Source organism: Hydra vulgaris, chromosome 07, assembly GCF_038396675.1.
Source record: "Hydra vulgaris chromosome 07, alternate assembly HydraT2T_AEP".
Classification (NCBI taxonomy): domain Eukaryota; kingdom Metazoa; phylum Cnidaria; class Hydrozoa; order Anthoathecata; family Hydridae; genus Hydra; species Hydra vulgaris.
Genome location: NC_088926.1, coordinates 15,987,253 through 16,010,822, shown reverse-complemented (window position 1 = coordinate 16,010,822; position 23,570 = coordinate 15,987,253). Strand labels below are relative to the sequence as shown.

General features: G+C 27.4%; 1 protein-coding gene across 1 annotated transcript in view; it reads right to left on the bottom strand.

Moving 5' to 3' along the window:
• Positions 1 to 21,377, bottom strand: part of LOC136082117 (uncharacterized) — a 52,528-nt gene extending 31,151 nt beyond the window's left edge. Inside the window, exons 1-3 of the mRNA XM_065800681.1 lie at positions 21,263 to 21,377; positions 14,258 to 14,443; positions 5,633 to 5,685 (exon numbers count right to left, since the gene is read on the bottom strand). Of these exons, the coding sequence (XP_065656753.1) occupies positions 5,633 to 5,685; positions 14,258 to 14,435 (231 nt within the window). The 5' untranslated portion in view covers positions 14,436 to 14,443; positions 21,263 to 21,377. The remainder of the gene's footprint in view (positions 1 to 5,632; positions 5,686 to 14,257; positions 14,444 to 21,262) is intronic.
• Positions 21,378 to 23,570: the final 2,193 nt, after the last annotated feature.

Sequence of the window (23,570 nt, the reverse complement as noted above, 5' to 3'; positions counted from 1 at the left end):
AAGTTAGTTGAAAAAAAAATTAAATCTTTTAAAAAGATCTTTTATAGTATTGCTTGAGTAAAATAGATTAGAGTTATCAGCAAACAATATAACATTTAAAAAATTGAATGCTAAATATAAATCGATTATGTAAAGCAAGAATGTGGTCCTAAGATTAGTGGTCCTTAGATTGCTTAAATGTGGAACACCGCAATTATCATGTGTTTTCATTTACTTTTTATATTATGTATTGTCTTCTGTTAGATAGTTAATCATTCAACCAAAGTAAGTTATTATTAATAAACTTATTTGAAAAAGTGACGGCTCAACGTGACGGCTCAATAATATTAAAGACTGCTTTAACTAAGTTCACGCTAATTTGATCAATGCGAACACTATCATTTTTTTATACTATTAAAAACACTTTGCACCTAACTTATTTTTAAATTAACTTCCTTTATGGATGGGTTGTGGATTCTTTGATATAAAATTCAAAATTTGTGGTGTTTTTTAGAAGAGCCAATTTTGGGTCTAAATAGAACTATGGAGCTTTTTAGCTATGGCTTTATTATAAATTAATATATATATCCATAAAATACTCATCAATAACGAGTTTTTGTGGCAGATTATTTGCTGTTTTTTTTTTCAGTTTTTGTTATATGTTATTATATTAATATATAACAATAACTAAAAAAAAATGTGCGATAATCATCAGCCACAAAAACTCAATAAAATATATAACTCATATATAACGATAAAAATATAAAACTCGATAAAATAATAGATAATGGTATATTATATATATAAATATATATAAAGTTCAGATAATTTAATATTAATGTAAATAAAACAATTTAAAAAAAATCATTATATTAACTTATCCTAACTTTTTAAACTTGACTTTAAATTTGAATTTAATTTGTAATCAAGTTTTAGGCAAAATGAACTCATGAGATATAATTCTTAATAATATTTTTTTAAATTGTTACTTGTTTTAACTATTTGCTCAATTATTTGCTTAATACAATACAATAAAGTTAAGATGAATACAAACTTGTTCAAATAAATATTTATTGTGAGAAAACAAAAAACAAAAACATTAGAAAGGCGTTATTAATTTTTTTTCTGTTTAATTAGTTTTGTTGTTTTGTTTCAGTTAAATATCCAATTAATTTAAATTAAAAAAAAATAAAAATAAAATCAACGAGCAGGAAATTAAAAAAATAATGAAAAGTTAACTAAATAAAATCCAAGGAAATAAAGTGAATTTAATTTGAACGAATCCATAATTAACAATGAAAAACATTAATTTTTTGTACTTAAAATAGTCACCCTAGACTTTAAAATACATTTTTACATGCATGAGCAATGAGTCTATCATTTTCATGCATATTCCTTTTGGAATTCAGCTCCAAGTGCTTTTAAGAACCTCCTTTAAGTCTGTTTTGCTTGTGATTTAAACGCTGCATATTTTAAAGTTCATCCAAGCCTAAATGTTCTTAATGGGACTTGATCAGGGGATTAGGTACACCACGGTAACAAAGGAAATTACACGGATTGTAATTATTTTTTGATTCTCTTGCATATTTAACAAAGTGCACCATGTTATTGGTATTAAAATTAGTAGAATTTTGATATTGACGGTTTTTAGCACGTTTTCAGAGTGTCTTTGTACAAAAACTGATTAATTGAGCTCTCTTAAATCATTATGGACCTAGCACCTTTTTGGGAAATACATCCCTAAATGCCTATTGAGCCACCGCCTATTTGCATATGCTGTACACAAATGCAAGTATAATACTTATTGCTTGTCGAACTTTTCACGTGTACTTTTGATTTACGATTAACATTTTGAAAACTCCTTTCATCGTTGAAAATAATTCGGCTCTAATCTTTGAACGACGAGTTTTGTCTCTTCCGACATCGTTTTCACATTGCAATGCGGTTTGCGACTTTTAAAATTGCTTACGTTAAGCGATGTAATTTCAATAACTTTCAAATAGTCTTTCTGCTTACACCATATCCATTTTTTATATTGTTGAATTCCGACTGTAATTTTTGAATTGAATATTTTGGATTTTTCTTGTTGTTTACGATGATACTAAGTTCGTCTTGATCAGAAAGTTATTCCGATTGTCCAGATCTTGGTGGTTTAATCGCTGTGCCTTCGTTTTTAATATTTCAAACTGTTGTGCAGATACATTTTTCTAATGCATACGTTTTTTCAATAATTTCAAAGTTGTATAATGAGCCTAAACTATACAAAGTTATTATTTGCTTTCTTGTTTCTTTTTGTAACTTTTTTAAAGCCCATTTCAAGCAGCTTAAGACTCATATTTACTGCAGTCATCTAAAATACAAGTTTATTATTGCTTAAAACTTTTTTCTTTGCCATGGATTGATTATATTATCAATAAGAATTACTTTCATTACTAAATGTCATGCCCAACTTGATAAATCTACAGATTCAATAATGAGGAGAGCAAATAGCTTATATATAATCAGAGGAGCAATTAGGGAAAAACCATTTGGGTGTTGTCCAAATTCAATACACGATTCTCTGATTGCAGTAAAAGCGTTGCGCACGCACGTGAAATTTCATGCACAAAGTTTGCAGAGGTAAAATAAGATTTATTATTTGAAGTGCTGCAAGAAAGTAACAAATAAAAGAAGAATGTCTAATCATTGTGCAGTAAAAGATTGTAAAAAAGGTCAAATAGGCTTATAAAACGGAGACAGGAACTTTGTAAAGTTCATGGAACAAGGAGAGAAGAAAAAAAATGTAATGGCACAGAGTCTTTTAGGTATAGTAACAATATACCATTTTTTTCAAAATATAACCAGGTCAGAGTATAACTTAATTTGCAATTTAAAAAATACTCACTAAATAAAAAAAATTGACAAAATATAAAAAATACTTATAATTATTATTGTTCATTTAAATATTAAATATAAAAAGTATTTATAATTATTATGGTTTATTATAGATCTTAGATCAATTAATACTTTATTAAATGCTTTATTAATAAATAATAATATTTATTTTTTTAGTCTTCTGCCTTTTTCTGGATAAAAGAAAAATCCTGAAAAAAGGTAAATTTTGAAACTTATAAATTAAGAAAAAAATAAAAAGCCCTGGAGTCTAAGTTCAAAATCAAGAGTATGTTCCAATCATATTATCAGTAGTTGCTTTAACTATCCTACGGTTGACTTAAGTTATGATAGTAACAAAAGAATTTCTAATTCAGTTCCTCAAGATTCCCTCTCTTATGTTAATGGTTATAAAAGAAACATTGCATGTAAAAGAAAATTAATTGAAAATGTTATTATTTCTGATAAAATACCAGAATCACTGTTTGAGGATGAAATTACTGAGAAGCCTGCTACAATTTGTGAGAAAACTACCTAAGCTGATGATATAATAAACATAAAACAAAAAAAATTTTGTTTAACACAAAATATTGAAACTTTAAAAGTTCAAGAAAAATGTGATGTTTTATACTGAAATGCGAAATCTAAATCCCTTCAGATCAATACATGGTTTAGCAGCACCACTTTTAAACAAAAATGGTATAGTTCAGCTCCCAAAGAAAGAACTAAGAAATTTTAAAAAATGCTAAAAAAGTTAAGTCCAAAACCAAATTATGTAGCAAACATGAAATGCTATTCACTTTAATGAAGTTAAGACTTGGATTGGTGGAGAAAGATCTGGCTCACAAACTTAAAATTTCACATCCATTAGTTAGTCGTATCTTTATAATTTGGATTAAAGGATTATCTTCAGTTATTAAACATTTGATATTCATGCCAGACAAAGAAAGTTTGAACTTCACAAGACCAAAAAGATTTGATCACTTACGAGATACACTTGTCATTTTTGATGCAACAGAAGTATTTATTGAAACTCTGAAAGATCTAGAATAACAAAAAGTTACATTTTCCGAATATAAACACCAAAATACTGTAAAGGTTTTAGTTGCAGAAACAACAAAGTCTTTTATTAGTTTCATTTAAAAATCTTATACTGGATCAATATCTGACAAAAAAATTAGTTAATAATTCCAAATTTTTAGTTAATATTCCGTTGCACTCATATGTAATGGCAGATAAAGGGTTTAATATAGAAAATGAATGTCTTCGCCATAAAATAACATTATATAAACCACCTGGTAAAAGAGGTATATACCAAATGCTACCGAATGATATGACTAAAACAAAAAAAAATTGCTAATCTAAGAACTCTCGTTGAACAAGTCATAAATAAATAAAAACTTCTAAAATACTTTCAAATGAACTTCCTATTAAGTTACTTATTTGATGATATAGTTACTATTTGCTCAGACTTGTGCAATCTGTTGCCACATATATTTGGCGACTAGATTTATTTTTAATTTTTTTTATTCAGTATAACATATTCTGTATAATATATTGCATAAAAAAATGTTTGACTTCAAAACTTTTATTTTATTTTATGGTTTTAATCTTGTGTTTTTGATTTACATTTTGTTCACCTATACTAAGTGTAGTTATCAAAGTTATATTGTTTGAAGTTAGACTTTCGATTTTTGAAGGGTTTCTATTATTTGTTATCTGTAATTGAAATTTTGATGTATCTGTTTTAATTTTATATATCTATATATTAAAGTATATTTTTTTCGGTAAAATTTTACAAGTTGAATATGGTGACTATTTTTCAATCACTCTTTCACCACAGCATTCACAAAAAGTTTCTAAATTAAGTGATACAGATATATAAGGGTAAGTTTTGTCAACAGTCCCCAGTGGACACAGGGCGTAAAAAAGACGTCTTTTAAACGTTTTTTAAACGTTTCGGACGTCTTTTGAACGTTCAAAAGACATCTTATTTAGGTCCTGTGCCCACTGGGTCATACCCGGATCAAATGCTTTGAATTTGTTATGGGACTTTTCTGTCAAATAATAAACTGGGGTCCAACGGAGCATTCCGTTTTTATTTTCAGATATCCATTCAGTTTTTATTAAGGTTAATGGGTCAGGAAATGTTTCACTAACAAAGATTATTTTTTTTCCGATATTCGTTCAATGTAACTCTATATTACTCTTAAGCTTTAATATTTACAAGAACTCGTTCTCCCATTGCTCTGGAGAAACAATTTTCAAAAATTTAAAAACCCTATAAGATTAATTGATTTAAAAAAGCTTTATCTTTGATATCCATATCTGATAATTGTATTGAAAAACTAACTTTATATTTTAGTCGATTTGGTTTGTTTACCGCCGCAAACTTTGCGCATGACATTTAACGTGCGTGCACAACGCTTTTTCTGTAATGAGAGAATCGTGTACAGTCACTTTTATTACTTTTGTTTTATTTAATAAACTTGTGTTTCATTTTTTTTTTAAAAACCTGCTCATTGATTTTTTTTAACTAAATTTTGCTAATAAACAAAAAAATAAAATTAATAACGCCTTTCTTATAGTTTTCTTTTTTAATTTCTCGCAAAAAATATTTATTCAAACAACTTTGTCCATACTTTATTGTATCACTGTACACAAAACGCGTAACTTTAACAATACCAGCATTTAATCTTTAAATGGTAATAATTACCATTAAGATAAAATATTTCATTTTTATGAAAAATCAAATGCTAAATAAAAAAATGTTTAAAGATACCTGTTTAATGGGTATTTCGCCAAAAAGATTGAAAACCAAGTTTGAATTGTTTACTAAATGTGAAATTTACTATGTAATAATTACTTTTAAACTTTTCAAAAAACATTTAAAGCTTACCCGAGCAACACAATTTAGTTAACTTAACCTAAGCCCAATGAATCTGTTTTTGTTGAGGGTACGAAGCGTACTAGTTAGCCGAATTTTAGCGTTGCGTAGGCATACGATTAGGTGCTCATTAAGCTGGTGTTGGCATTAGGCTGATGTTGACATTGCATATGTTTTACTTTGGCGTTATGCTTGGGTAAGTAAACTTTAAACTCCCTAACTTTAACCGAATTTAATGCTAATTCATTAAAAAATCTCGATATCAAAACATTTAATCAGCAGGATGCTTATACTAGTTATTCAATATAACAATAAAAATGTGGTCTATCCTCTTCTAGTTAATTGCCATATGGAATCCTCATACCAAGATCCTCAGAACTCGCCTCCACGGAACAATAGTAAGTGAACTTAAAAAGAACACAATAAATATAGAGTAAAAGAAGAAAGATATTTCAAAACAGTGACAAATTTTTCAGTATATATAAATATCAAAAGTTTACTTTGGTAGTGTAGCTTATCATTCTCCGCCTAATTTTAATAAGGGTGAAAAGTTAGTAGCAGTCGAGTTAGAAAAATAGGCCTAAAGAAAACGGACAGACGTTGCACTAGATGTTGTAATGTGCAATATTAGTTATTATAAAGAGGGTTAAAGACCTTTTTTAATTTTTTTTCCGACCAACAAGAGAAAGCTGCAACTGAAACCAGAGTTACACCGGGCATTAGAAGTGGGCCAAACGGGAGTCTTGGCTCTCTAATAACAATTTGAGATCCAAGACTCCCATTTGGCCCACTAAAGGTTTTAAATGCCACTAGGCTGAAGCCCAGCAGCAACTTAATGGTTTATCTTCATTTAATGTCCGGAGTGGATGGATTGCTTTGAGATTTTCGGACGTAGAAGTAGACAACGAATGAGCGACTACGCCAAGAACTGTCACGGTTTCTATCTTTGGCTGTTTCTGTTTTTTAATAACACCGTGTCTAATCGAAAGGCATTCCAGAGCTAAAATCAGAACAGATACTAGCCATTAGGCCGAGAAGCCTTTTATAATACTTTTAAATGTTTACTTTATTTACAGTTTATGTTAGTTTCTTATTCCAAATTAGTTTTCAATACACTAAGTAGTATTACAAAATTACTTGTGGTGCAATATTAAATATTTTTAAACTATGACTGAAGAACCATTTATTTGAACAAATTTTGAAATACTTGCAATTTTGTTTATTCATTCAATCTTTCTAACTTTTTTTTTCCTATAAATGAAACTAGAAAATAAATGTACACAATTTCTTTTTAAAATTATATTTATATTTATGAAACTATTTCATGATGAAAATAGGAATGTTGGCCGTTACTTTACAACAAAACAAAATTTTAAAAAGGTTTTTTGTTGTATGTGATAATTTAGATTAGTTTAAATTATCTCTAAGAGGTCAAACATATGAAGTGAAATTAGAGTAGTAAAAAAAAAAAATTGATTGACACCAAGATATATTCAATGATAAAACTGAATAATTTTTGTTGTTTCTGAAGGAAATACAAAGCTGCTATAAAAAAAAATACTAGAAATCCACAAAACAGCAAAAAAAATATCTTGTACCTTTCCCAAATGTTGAAGTATTGTTGAAAAGTTTTAAAGCATATCCATTATCATTTACATATGCATAGGAAAAAAGATCTTTTCTGTTCTGAATTGTGTGAAATATAAGAAGTACTATGGGAGAAGACAGATTTTGTTAATATCATACGACGATTTTGTATATTAGGAAAAATATTTTTAATTAAGTTAATACAAATAAAGTAACAGATGCATTTGCAAAAAATAAAGTATGAAGTGTTAAAAAAATTTACTTTAATTTAATTAAAAATTGTTATTTTATTTATTTCTCAGCTTCTTCTGTTGAATAAATTAAATTAAGTCAATATGAAATAATCAGTAATGCAAACATTTATACATACACACACGCATATATATGTACACACATATATATCTATATATTATATATATATATATATATATATATATATATATATATATATATATATATATATATATATATATATATATATATATATATATATATATATATATATATATATATATAATATATATATATATATATATATATATATATATACATATATTAGTAGAAAATCACTTAACAAAAATTTTTTTCATTTTACACTGTGTTTCATAAACAAAGACTCATCAGAAATGAATGATCAAGTTAATAAAACTTCAATTTATACCAAAATTAAATTACAGAAAGTCACAAATGTCTTAACTACTGTAAATTTTCACACATTTGTGGAATTTGCTGACACTATTATAAAAAGAATTCTTTAGAAATGATTACTTATGCTTTTTTTTAAATGTTTTTTTAAAAATGGGATTTAATGTAAATATTATTTGAACTCATTTATTTTTATAGTTTTTTAGGAGAAACTTATTTTCGGGCCTACATTTAGAAATTAATTCCGATTTTTTGTTTAATAAGCATTCTTGGTTTGCATGTGTAGTTATTTCAAATTTTTCTTATAGGCATATATGCATATTTTGGAAATATTGTTATATGCAGGCATTGTTTTAAGGATGGACCAATTCAGTATAAAATCATCAATATTTTTATCCTTTAATTCCCATATATATTTTGACAACATGGTGTCTTCTGAATACTTTTTATTTTTAAAAGATTGCTTATGATTTGCAAAACGTTTTTTTCCATTCACCCTCCGTTATGCCAATATATTGTTCATCAGGTACATTCTTAGAGAAAACAACACATTTATATACCACATTTTTTGATAAACAACTTCCACTCATTGGACTATTGTTTTTTTGTTTACAATTACAATTTTCTGTAGTTTTTTTTATTTAGGATTTCGTTTTTGTTTAACAAAGCATTATTGTGACCTTTTATAATTCTTTCCATATTTTTTGTGCAACTGTAGCTAACTTTAGTTGTATTTCGATTAAAAATTTTATGTAATTTATTAGAGGGCGGGAAATGCTTATCAACCAATTTTAAAAACACTTTTCCTATGTTAGTGGAAACATTTTTGCTATATGGGGGTTGAACCAAATTACATTTCTAGTTCTATTTCGTTTTTTTGTATGCTTTTTTTCAGGGTCAAATTTTATTTTAAAATTTTCAAAACCACTTTTTATGGGCATCTTCAAATATTCGCTTAGAGAAATTGAACACATTTTCATTAGAGGAGTTTTGGTTTAGCCTGTTATTAATTAAAATCGGGATTTATTTCAGAATCTGGGGTGGATGATTTGAGTTAATAATAATATACAATAACTCATCGTTTAGTTTTTTGAAAGGCTTATATGAATTTTCAGAGAGGTTAAATGTGACATCAAGAAAGTTCACAATTTTTAAATTTATGTTCATTTCGATTTGAAAGCCAATATTTTAAAAAAATTTTATAATATATTTTCTAATTTTATCGAGCTGTGGACCAGATTTATTACTCATTACTATTAAAACATCGTCACGATAAAGGCCTAAATTATTTATATTGATTATTTTACTTAATAAATCTAAAATATATAGTCCAACAAATTCACAAATCTCTGCTCCGTCATAACTGCCCATTGTTACATCAAAGCAGTCATATATGTTTTTCTCTTTCCACTTTCTCGAAATTATTTTGGCTGCATTATTTGTCCAGTTCTTCTAGTCTTTAAGACCACACATTGAAATATTCCGTTGGTTCGAAGAACATTGGAAACTTATTGACACTTCCCAATACAGTTTAATTGAAATTTCTGAAATTGAAGCCAAATCTGAACTTACAGTTGCTAAATGTGTATGGCTGAACCAGTAGAAGAAAAATATGTCAAAGTTTCTTACGAATTAACTCTGGTTAATTCGTAAGGAACTTTGTAAAAAAAAGTAAACCACAAAAAGATTACCAGAAGCTCATCTGACTGATACTAATTGCACTAGTTGAAAAAGATGATGTAATTCATTTTAACTTTCCAGGTCAGGGTTAGTGTTTGCCTGCTTTTTCAGAAAATAAATGCATTTATCAACCATATGTTGATTACTTTCTGAAAAGAAACAGGAGAACTGAATTAAGCGCCTGATATAACATTTAGAAACTAGTTTTATTAAAACTGGTAAATTATTCTGTCTGAAATTAAATTTAAAAATTGGCAAATCGTGACACTTTGCAAGTGCTTTCCCTCGTTGCCTAAATCCAATACTAAATGTCTTAATGGTAGTTCATTAAAATGGAACATACACACTAACTGGATACCCCAGTTCCAGTAATCGTATTACATCATTCAGTGTTTACATTTGCTCCATTTACACCAATAGCTAGCACATTATCAAGTTTTGTTTTGTTTTTGTCGAAAAAAATATAACAGCAATCCTGATATTTATCGATGATGCACTTTTTAGAAAAACATGGAAAATAGAATGAGGTTCTTCTATTAATGTGATATGTTTCTCAGTAATTATGTCTTTACTGCCTGTCGTTAATGCACATAATGTTTTATATTTTTGCTTATCAAACCAAAAATATAAAACATTATGTTGATATTAAAATTGGTTTTGGGCCACTAAGCACGAAGTCTAACTTTTCATTATTTTTGTCAATCAATATATTTTTGAAATAGTTACTACACTTTATGGATATTTACAAAGAGTACAGGTACTAATCTATGTGTGTGATAATGTAGTTTTAAGCAATTGCTTTTGCAATTTTGGAGCTACAACTTGGTTTGATCTATGATTGCTTTTCTGTAGTTTTTTTAATATAATTCCGTAATCTGAAAGGTGGCAAAAGCAATTGCATCACCAGCAGCATCAAATGCACAAAATCTGTCACATTCTTTGACTAAATAAAAAACGATTTAATGTTTCTGCCAGGTTCACTATCTAATTTATAAAAATCTGACAGCTAATCATTATCGACATTGCTTTGAGTGTCGTTTGTGAACTCCTCAACACCTGAGTTAATTTCTGCATCTTTATCTGAAGTGACATTAACTGATACATCAAGACTGCTTTTGCTATACGAAAAGAAATCATAGTATTTCTGTGTCTTTGTGCCTCTCTCCAAACCTTTTGTTAGTTAAAAGATTTGGAGAGAGTTTTTACCTAAAAGACCAACAACCATATTCCCTTTATTTCTTTGATCCGTTCAAAGTTTATATTCCAGTTCATGATACCTTTGATTTTATCATGCAAAATAAGTAGATTAAGACGATGACATTCTGCGTCAAAAAAAACTAAACTTTCCATCTTAAGTAATTGATAATGCTGAAGTTTTTGATTAACGTTCTCTTTTAAAAATCATTCTCGAATTATTTTGTAAAGATTCTACTTTCTGCGGCTCGCTTTGTATTAAAACAGTTGGAATGACAGATTTCAACCAAATGTCGGTAACATTTTCAGGTACTTTAGAAACTATTGTGCTTGACTTGGTAGTCCTGGGAAGTTGTAATTTAACAAAAGATTAGTGCTATTTTCAGGCTACATGACTTCCTTAACAGGAAGTCATATAGCCTGAAAATACACAACATAAGTCCTTAACAGAACAAGAAAGCCAATAAAAACTTGATTACTACTTTATTTTCCCTATATCATTCAATGGCAACAATTAATTACATTTCAGAAAGAAAATTAATAGTTTTAGAACAAAAATTAATAAGTTTACTAAATTTAATAACGATAAAAAAAAGCCTAAAAATGCGCAAATATGGTAAAATAAGGTCTTTTATCAACAAATTTAGACAAAAAATGTTCAACTTTATTTTTCTTATTTATCTTATATCGTCCACTAGCAACAATTTACACTATTCAAAGTTAAATTTTATAACCAAATTAATAAGTAATTAAATAATGATAAAAAGCATAAAAATACACAAATTTTAAGGCAATAGGTATTTAAGGAATTTTAAGGCCCCTTAACGACAAAGGAAGACACTAAAATAATCAACTATTTGTCAGTATTCAAAGTTAAATGTTTTTTGATGATCTTGCCTATTATATATCTGTACGATTGGCAATATTTTTCGATGTTTCAGATATGACACTTGAAAGCATTTTGAATACTGCAAACTTACAAATATTCTTACTTATATCAAATAGAATGTTTTGCAAGTAATCGCTGTTATTGGAGCCTGGGAACAAAAATATCCAAAAAAGCATGCTTCCTCTGTCCCAAGCGTGGGGGTAATAAATTAATAAAACATGAATTTTACCATATTACACTTATCTTAAATTTATCAAAAGGTTTTAAATTTCATATAAAAATATTTTAGTGTTCAAAGTTATCATCATGTGTAATTAACAACCCCCTTATTTTGGGGAGGACGGAATTTTTGCAAGATCATATCTTTTGAACTTTAAAAGTTTACTTTATTAAAATTAGAACCTGTTAATGAAATTAAATTTAGTATATTAGGCTAAATTTTATTTTAGTTAACTCATTGCCCTCGTGTAAAGGGTAGAGAGAGCGAACATTTTGATGCGTTTTTTGTTCCCTGGCTCCATTTACCGCAATTTTTTCATAACATTATTGAATATATAATATATACAAGAACCTGTGTGTTCAGAAATTAAGTGCGTACGTTTAAAAAAGAAAAAACCACTAAAAAGTTTTTTTAAAGCAACCAAAAGATATCTTTCATTTGAATTAATATATATATATATATATATATATATATATATATATATATATATATATATATATATATATATATATATATATATATATATATATATATATATATATATATATCCCAGCCAACATTGACAGACGGGTACCGTATGATTTTTGTCTGGGCTTATGGGAACGGGATTTTAACGGGCAAGTGTTTTGGTTTCCGGACGGGTCCCATATGGCAAAAAAATCAACCTAATTTGTTTGATTGTTTGATTATATGCGTATCTTGTTTTTATCAGGGACGAAAGATCTGAGGATTTGAAGGGTTTCCCATAAGGTTCCCAGAAGGTTTAAACTGATAATTAAAAAAATCTTATTAAAACTTACTCAATGGTTGCCATTTATAATACGTATTGTGCGTGAAATGAATTTGAAAATTTAACTTTTATGCATTTTATTTTTTGTATGCGTTATATTTACATTATAATTAAAGAGAAATTTTTTTTTCGATGTTTTTTTTTCACTGTGAAACTCCATTAAAAAGACGTTGTTTTGAAATTTTGTTTATTACCATTATAAAAGAATTTGTTTATATATTTTTTTAATAAATTTACAAAGTTTAACATATATGTTTAACATGAGTTCCGTGCGCATATTTTAGTTAAATGAACTTTTAAGATTAGATTGCTTAAATTTAGTAAAAATTCATGATTTGTAATCAACTTTTTGACATTTTAGTGAAAATTTGAAAGAAATTGGACTTTTCATTCAAAAGTTATCTCAAGTTATGCTCTTGTCCGGTTACTTTTGCACGCTACTGTAAATGTCGATTATAAAATTAAGGGTTATATTTTTCTACCTTCGATGGTGAAAATTACATTTTTTATCTGACGAGTTTTAGGAGAAATCGAAAGGGTTTTATAACATATTAAAAATAATTTACGTTACCTATAAATTTTAAGATTAACAGTTAACTTTAATTTTTTTACAGGTCATATTGAAACGAGATATTGTGTAAAGAGGCTTTCAAAGAAGTCGTTTAAACAACAATGGAAAAGCTTCCGATTCACGAGATAACCGTGAAAGCATTCTATACATGATTAAAGAATCGTTTATAATTTTGCTTAATTTCGATTAATTTTTTTTTTTTTTGAAATAAACCAATCAAGTTATATATAAATTTGCTTTTTCTGTAAATCTTAAATACTTAAACGTAGTTTTTTAAGATTTGCAATGGAACCTTGTGGAACCCTTACTGGATACCCGGCGGGCATACCCATAGGGTCCCAGGGGAAAACTGCGGCCAAGAACCGATGGGTTTCCCATATGGGTCCCAATTGCAAACCCAAGCGGACCCCTTACTGTTTTAAAGTACGGGATTTGACTTGGACCCATACGGGATACCCAGCGGGCATACCCATATGGGCCCCATATGGAAACCGCGGCCAAGATCCGGCGTGATACCGTTGGTCTTCCCATACGGGACCCAGTTGACGACCCGTATGGGCCCTGTACGGTATCCGTATGTCAATGTTGGATGGGATATATATATATATTAATTCAAATGAAAGATATCTGTTGGTTGTTTTAAAAAACCTTATAGTGGTTTTTTTTAAACGTACACAATTAATTTCTAACCACACAGGTTCTTGCACAAGCGCAGTTTAAGGAACTCGACTCAATACTTTAATCAAAATTCAACAGCTCTATTAAAATAGCTGTTGAAATTTAGAGTTAAACTTTCAAGAGTTAAACTAATAAAAGACATTCATGAAAATATGATGGAAAAAATATTCAATACTTATGCGTCATTGAGAAAACAGTAAGTTATTTTATTACACAAATTATGCCTAAATATTAATTACATATATATATATTTAAAAAAAACGCACTTGTACAGACTGGAGGATTAGCCAATAAAGAATCTAGCAAGTTTGATGCCAGAAGCTTTTCATTACTTTTGTGAGTTCGAGTGCACGTATTTACAGCGTAATTTTTTTGTATAAAACTTGTTACTAAAACGCATGAAGAAATATAAACCACAAAGTCCAAGAAAATTGGGTGAGGCATGAAGTAATCTAAATAAATAATTGTTAAAAAAAAACTGTATGTATGTAAAAGGTAAATTTATATATATTTTAATAATTAAATTTTGAATACATATTTTTTATAGATTCCATTTGATCAGTTATGATGCTAATAAAATCAAATAAAGAAGTCTAAGAGGGGTACATGGAGTGAAGAAAGTTTGATAAAAGCAATTACCATGGTAACAGAATAAAAGCTAACTGTTAGAAGTTCATTTCAGAAATACCAGATACATAAAGTTCACTTTATGACAGAAATAAAACTTTAAATTTTGAGTTTAAGTTATGTCCTAAATTAGAATATTTTCAAAATATTTTTTATAATAAAAATAAAACTTGTTAAACCTGTAAAAAACATAGATAACTGAATTTTGTTTCCTCAACACGTAATAAACATTAAACCTCGAGAAGATAGTTTTTTTTAATATGTTAATAAAATTGACTAAAAATAAGATTTTCCAACATTAAGGATACATAAAGCTAATGAAATTAATGTTTCATGAGTTCACAAAAACCACAAAATATTGCCTAAAAAAGGCAAGTGTTTAAATTAATGTATTTAAATAAAAATATGACCTAAACATTTTTCATTTTCACTACCCTATTGATAGTGTTGCAATTTCATGATACATAATGTGGTTAGAACATTTTCAGAAGCATGTTCAGGCATCCCCATTATACTGACTTTGGATGGGCATGCATCACATAAATAACTATTTTTTATTGAATATACTAGACATTTTTACATTCATATGCTAAGTATTTCTCTACACAATACCGACAGACAACAATCACTAAGCAGATCTTTCATAAAATCCTTCAAGGCTTTCACGTTTAGTGAAGCGACAGCAAAATGGATGTGGATGAGTCTGGGAGTCAAGAAGCTGCTTGTCGTGCATTCATTTATATTATACATTTATAAAAATTGCGCGCTTCGAAATATCTCAAAGTGGATTTAAATGCAACTGCATTTTTCAGTTTTATTTTAGATTCTTGGCATTTTTTTAAAATAAAATAGTTCTAGATTAAAAAAAAAGGTCAAAGAAGTGTCTCACCTTACCTCCTTATGTTAGGTAACTCATTGTTGCATCATGGGATGCTTTCTATATCAAATCAATTAAAAGCAGAAATAAAATTTGATTATAGATCAAAAAAAAATTTTTCTTGCTTGTTTGCAATTTCTAAAAATGGAATCTATAATATGCACAGAAAACATTGATAAAGACTGGATTCAGTACTTTACTTGTAAAGATTGGGCACACAAAAACTGTATAGAGTTTAATCCTCTAACTTTTATGACAGTGGTTTTTGCATGGCGTTAAAAAAAAAAAATTTTTTGATTTAATGATGAATTTTTTTTTTATTTGTGTGTTAGTAAAATAGAGTATAGTATGTTTTTTTTTTAATTCCAATAAAGTACTTATGGCAGAAATAAAGACTTTATTAATTTAATTTCATTAGTAAAAATCAAAAGTCTATATTTTTAAATGATTTAATTTTATCCCGGCTCCTTTTATATCAGAGAATAGGCTGTTGAATTTTTTTTTCTTGATGTGTTGAGAACTTTCAGAAACTAATCGATTTACGCCAAAATAATCCTGATCATTTAATTGTGGATGTACATGTATGATATTAACTCTGAACCTTCACTGACCCACACAGACCTATTCTACTTTATTACCAACACTGCCCTATTGTACTCTATTAATAAAAATGTGTTAAAACAATTTTATTTTATAAAATGCACTAAATGTATTTAAAAAATATTAGACAAAATGTTATACAAAGCCTAAATTAGTTTAAACTAGTTTTAAAATAAAAATTTCCGTTAACAAAAATTAATTTTTTTAAGAAACATGAATAGTTTACAATCTTCTCAAAATAAGGTTTAAATTTTACGAGTATATAATTTCTAACTATAAAAATATTTTTAATAAAACTTTAATTCCATAAATCTTTTCTTTAAATCCTTTATATCTTTATCTGTTTAGGATACTATAATTTGAATTTTGATAAAAACCTATTTCCTTCACGTTTATATACAAGAGGGTATTTAAGCGGGGTTTTAGGGAATATATTTTACATTTCATCAAATTTAGTCCAATTTTAGCAAAATACCTCATATGACATAGTTATGACCATAAAATGTGTTATCTTAAGATACTAAAAAACCCCTTTGGCTTGCGCCTGATTTTTTGTACTGCTTCTGTATTTACTAAGTATACTTTCTGAATCAAATAGTGTTCTTATTTATTTAGAAATATATTAACAGATTTTGTTTGCGTTTTTCCGTGTGATCGGTTTTTAGGAAATGGGAAGGTTTAGGTTTTGGATACTGTTTTTAACCGCCAAGGCAGATTGTACTTAATGGGGAGTCAAGGTGGCTGGGCTACCTTTAATGTGTTTTAAAGAGAGGTGTAGGAGGGTATGTGGCTTAGCCTTCTTAACAAATTAAAACCTTTATAAAAAATCGAAGAGTTTTTAAAGAGTTTAATAATGTATTGAAATCATATCTGAATAAGTGAGACTGAGTAAGCGTGAATTTCAAAAGTGCAAACTTGCATAAGTGTGAAGTGTTGAAAAAACTGGCATAAATGCGAACTGGCATATGTACGAATCGGCATATGTGTGCCAAAAAAATTTGCAAACATTGGCATAATTGTGAACCGGCATAAATGCGAACTGGTATAAGTGCGAAGCAGTTGCAAAAGCTAGCATAAATGCAAACTGACATAAGTGCAAAGCAGCTACAAAACCTGGCACAAGTATGAACAAGCATAAGTGCGAATTGGCATAAATAAATTAAATTGTAAATATTAACATAAGTGCAAATTGGCAAACCGCACTTACGCTAGTTCGCACTTATGCCAATGTTAAAAATTCTTTTGGCATACTTATGCCAGTTCACATTTATGCCGATACGAGTTTTTGCAACTGCTTTGTACTTATGCCAGTTCGCACTTATGCCAATGTTTGCAAATTCTTTTGGCGCACTATTGCCAGTTTGCACTTATGCTGAATCGCACATATGCCAGTTTTCGCAATGCTTTGCAATTATGCCAGTTCCAATTTATGCCAATTCTAAATTATGCCAATGTTTGCAAATTCTTCTGACGTATTTATGCCAATTTGCACTCATGCTAGTTTGCACTTGTGCCAATTTTTGAAACTGATTCGCATTTATGTCAAAAACTATAAACGCCTCTTTGAGTCAGTTACAAAAAGATCTAAAAAAAAACTATTCTTCAGATCAATTAAAAAAGCACTCAAATGATCCTCAAAGCACTTGGGGTATAATTACAGATGTCATCGGTAAGAAAAATAATCCAGACAGAAATAATTTTCTAAAATTTCTCAAATTAAATAATAACTATGTTATAGAAAAATATTTAGTGACTGAAACACTAAATAAATTTTTATTAATGTTTTTCCTTCTTTAACATAAAAATTTGAATCCTCTCAAATCAACTTTGATAAATATTTATTCTCTAATAATACTAATATTATGTCTAATAATAAATTAATCGAAGAAGAGTTATTAGGCGCAGTTTCTTTAAGTAAGTTAAAAAAAAGTATAGGGGTCGACAAAATAAGTGGTACCATCATTATAAATTCAATAAAAGTTATAAAAATTCCGCTTTTGTATATCTTTAACTTATCTATAAAAGAAAGAATTTTTTCGGGAAAGTTGAAAACTACTAAAGTAGTTCCAATTTTCAAATCAGGTGATCTTTATGACGTCCTTAATTATAGACTAATTATAGTTTCAATTTTTTTTTTAATGTTTCGATTTATTTTAACTTTTTTTTATATTATTAATTAAAGTTTGATTTGATAAAAACCGAGATTTTTTTTTAACGCTAAAAGTAAACTTAAGCGTGTAAAATATTAAATATCAAAATGAAAATGAGTGGTAATAAAATTTTTAAATTTTAATATCACTCATTACATTGGGTGTTGCTCCACAAATAGAGCAACATGGCATAGATGACGTGTCTGTGACGTGTCGACTTCTTTTTTTAAATAATCTATAGTACTTAAGATAAAAGTCTGCAAATTTCTCTTTTGTCAAATTTATTCTAATAGGGTTCAAAATTTATATTTCTTTCTCTATATTTTGTTTAGTTTAAAGATAATCTCTTTGTTTTCTTTTATAAACTTCATGTAGATAGATCGATAAAATCTTTTTCTGCGAGGTGTAAAATTTAGCCAGACTAAAGTTTTTGTTTGATTGTCATGTGTTAGCTGCAATGGTGTTGTTGCTACGGTTGTTTACGTCACAAATTTGATCCAATTTCTGATGATATTTAGAGTTTCCGTTAGCTATATCCACAATACAAAATATCCACAATAAAATTACAGAATGATGTATAGTCTATATATAATTCGGTAATTATGTATTAAATATAAATACTTTGTAAAAAATTTGCGGCGATTGGAGCCTAGGAGCAAATAAACCTCCAAAATACGACGCAGTGAGTTATAGTTCATTTAAATTCAGCTACAGGTTTCAAATCATATTATTATCATATCATATAATTATGTTTTTTATAATTATCATATCACATAATTATCTTTTGGAGTTCGAAAAGTATTAACTTCCACTCTCCTTCAAAATGTGGGGCTTATATATATTACCTGGTCATAACTTTCAAACGTTTGATGATCGTTTGATAAACTTTAAAATCTTATTGCTCTAACATTTGGGCTAAGGGTGGTTTATTTGTACATATTTTGGCCCTATTTTCACCACATAGTGAAAGAAGGGTAAATGTAAAAAAAAGATAACTGTAAAAATAAATGTAAATGTAAAAATAAATTAAAAAAAATCTCTAACGTATTTATTCTCATTTACCTTTAAAGTAACTGCTATCAATTTGATTATTGGCAGCACATAGCCAAAAATTTCTTGTAAGGAGAGAAATTTTTTGTAATCTGTTTCGGCCAAAATTAAATTTAATATAAAAATATAAATTTGTATAAAAATATAAAGAATATAAATATTCTAGAGCATGAAATTTTTGGTTAGCTACATTGAAATTTTTATCGAAAAACTCAACAAACTGAATTCCAATTACATCTAAATTTCGTGCTGAAATCATGTACCTGAGTTTATTGTCAATCAGAGTAAAAGCAAGAAATTACGCAGCACAAATTTCTTCTACAAAAAAAGTTTTAGAGGTTCCAAACCCAACTTTTATAGTTAAAATGCATGAGGATCACTATGTGTAGATTAACCAAGCTAAAGAAAGCAAACACTCAGTAACGAAATTCCAGAATGCTGCAAAAAACTAGAGAATTCTTCAAATACATATTCCTCAAAAGTCAAAAATAATAAAAAAAAGTCAAAAGTATGTATTGCTCAAAAGTCAATAAACTTTCAAATTAAATTTTAATGTTTTTACATATTAAATTAAAAATATTTTTTCATTTAATATAAAAAAGAGGTCTTTTCGTCACCGTCTATCCTCTAGTGGTATTAATCAGTGAATATTAATAGCAGCTAGTCTTCGACAGCTTAGAAAAAAGACGAGTAAGGCCTGGAATTTCTTGGAGTTTGTAGGTATGTATTTACCAATAAGAAAATTTTTTCAATCCTAACTTATAAAAAAATATTTTCATGACCTGGGCTAGAAAAAGGAAAACTTAGTCTTATCACAAAGCCCTGAAAAATGTAGTTTGACAATTAGATTTTTAATAAATATATATCTTTTGTAATGACATACAAAAAATATCACATAAAACTTATAAATTAGTTAATAAAATAAGAAATAAAATTTTAAAAAATTAAAGTAAAATTTAAGAATTTGTTTGTAAAATGAAAAAACAAAATAATATATACCAAAAAATACATTTTATTGTTGGTTCGATTTAAAGTTTTTGTATTTAATAATTTTTCAATTTTTTTCTAATTTAATAAAGGACAATAAACAGTAAAAAGTAAATGATAAATTAACAACTTAAAAATAAAAAATTTTACAATGAGAAGATTGTCATTTAAAATAATTTAAAAAATGTATTAACAAGTAACAGTAGTTATTAAGTTAATAATTATTGTTGTTTTCTAATTTAAAAAGTTTTTAAGAAAAAGTAGTAGCTTAAGTTTTGTTTTGAAAAATAACTTTAGGGTTTATTAAACATTATTTAACAGAGTATTCTTTCACATCACCTTCCACAACAACTTAGGTCCTCGATTCGCAATTGAGAGTTATATAGCGGAATTAAATGTTTTAATTTGAATTTATTTTAAAAATCTACTCGGGTGTATATAATTTTTACTTTTTTTAAAAAGTGAGTTAAATTTTATTTTATTTTTGATATTTTTATACTGAATTTGAACATGAAGTTAAGAATATGATAAAGATTTAGTTTGTATAAATTTAAAATAAAGGAGTTTATTAAACAGTGTTTTATTCAAGAAGGCAATAAGGATAGTTTAAAAAACGCGTTTGAAAACTTATAGCTTTAAAGCCTTTTTTTTGAGCAATTTTTTTAACTTTCGTTGCGTTAGTGCTACACCAAGCAACGTGTGCGTAATTAAAGTAGCTTAAAGAGAATATTTCCACCATTTTCTTTATCGCATCCTTTCTCTAACGTATTCATTCTCCATAAATTACTTTCAAAACTTTAGAGTAACTTATTATTCACTGCTTTTAATTTGATTACTGGCCACACAAAGCAAAAAAATTATTTTAAAGGAAGAAATTTTACAATCTGTTTTAGACACAAAATTTTATAATAAATGGGAAAAAACTAAATTCAAGCTGTAAAGAAAAAAACAGTAACAAAACTTAATCATAATAAAACTACCTGATATGCACCGTTCTTAGGTACAGTTAGCGTGTTACCTTATTAAATTAATACTCCACCACTTCTAAAGCAACAAAAATTTTACAAAAACATTTGCTAAATTAACCTAACCAGTCATGCGTGTACAATAACGGCATAATAAAATGCAAATACATGTTTACCGGAATGTATAAATATATATATACTGGAATGCAAAAATATATGTATAATAGAAAATAGTTTAGTTGTATATAGTTTTTATGGCTTTTGTCAAAACTTCTATTAACCTCTACTTGGGAACTTTATAAGTGAAACTACTACAAATGTTTTATAGCATGAAATTTTTGGTTAAATTTAAGAAATGAACGCTCGCCTTATTTGCAAGATTTTTTTGCAATTGTCATTTTTAAATAAATTTGTTTAACGCTTATACCTATTTTTTTAGATTTAATTATCCGACTTAATGGAATTTTGCAGTGGAATTTAAGTTTAACTATTAAATTAAAAAAAAACTATCTCTGTATTCTTTACCACAACATTTATTGGCTCTAATTTGATCACCTATAAGATTGTCACCATTGTTTACATCACCACAATTTTTAATTGCCTAAGCTTTATCATCTTCACCTTTATCACCTCCAGCTCTATTACCTCCAACATTTAATTATTTTTCTTCATCTTATCTTAAACAAATTTAGTTTAATAAACTCAATTTTTCTAATTTTTACCGACACCTTTTCTTTTATCTCCTCCGCATTTGTCGTCAATATTAAAAATTACTTAGACGAAAATATCGGTATCAAAACTTTTTAAGCATTTTGAAAAACCTTGTAAAAAAAGAAAAAATCAGAAAACCCAAACGACAGAAGATGAAATCTTCAAATAAAAATGTTGTTAATTTTCCATTTTTTAAAAACTTCTAGTTTTTTACATCCATTTAATGGTGATAATAAATAATGTTACACCGCGGCTGTAACATTATTTATTATCACCATTAAGTGGATAATGGTGATAATAACCACTACACCGCGGCTGCACGTTAAATATATCTACATAAATATCTACGATATTGATCTTTGATTCTACATAGTTTTATTTATTTGTTCAATTTATTTTAACGCAAACTTGGGGAAAAAATTCTACACCAAATTTTTTTTTTCAATATTTTTGGAAATGATTTCTGAGTGATTTTAAATAGACTCTGTTTTGGATCTTTTTATTTGTATTTTATAGATAGAGTTGATACTTTCCATTATTATTACTTAAACAATTTTATAAGGAGCTCTTAATTACACGCACAATTTTTTGTTTTTAGTTTTCTAGTTTCCGGCTTTACTTTTTTTATATTATAATAAAACTATTATCTGTCGTTTAAAATACATTGTATTACGTTCATAAGCATTTATTTATTAATTAAATCAAATATATTATCATGTCTTTTAAGTTAATTCACAAAATGTTGTAAAAATCTAAAGTTTTCATGTATTATTAAACCATTAAAGTGACAGTAGAACATTACGTATCATAAAAATACGTACCATAAACAATAAATATAGTAATATATTAGTAGGATGTATTTATCGTCCGCCATATGGTAAAATTAAACCATTTGAAAATTTTATGAAAAATTCTATCATAAAAATTGATAATGAAAATAAAAATTTATATATTATTGGGGACATAAACCTTGATGCTCTGGCTTATCAAAAATTTCCTAAAATAAAATCCTTTTTTGAAATGCTATTTAAACTCAACGTCTTATCAATAATTAATAAACCCACACGTGTTACAAAAAACTCAGCAACTGCGATTGACAATATCTTTATTAATAGCCACCTAAAATCAACATTTGAAACTGGAATTTTCCTTACAGATATTAGTGATCATTTTCCTATCTTCTTAAAAGTAAATTATTTATAAACTGCGTCTGATAGTCAATTAAATGTTATTAATTTGAAAAAACGTAACATTAAATTTTTTTAATATTAACAAACTAACGTGTAGATTAAAACAAGAATCATGGAGTAATGTATATAAATGCAATGATACTAACGAAGCTTTTAATAACTTTTAATAGCTTTTTAAGTACATTATTAAAACACTACAATGAAACCTGTCCATATGAGGATATTAAAGTTAAGGCAAAAGCTATTGCTTACCCATGGATGACCAAATCGCTATTAAAATGCTCAAAAAAAAAGCAAAAACTATATAACAAATTTCTAAAAAATAAAAATACAAATAATGAACTAAATTACAAAAAGTATAAATACTTTTACCAATCACTAATCAAAAATGCAAAAAAAAGTTTTCAAAAAAAATTTCAGTA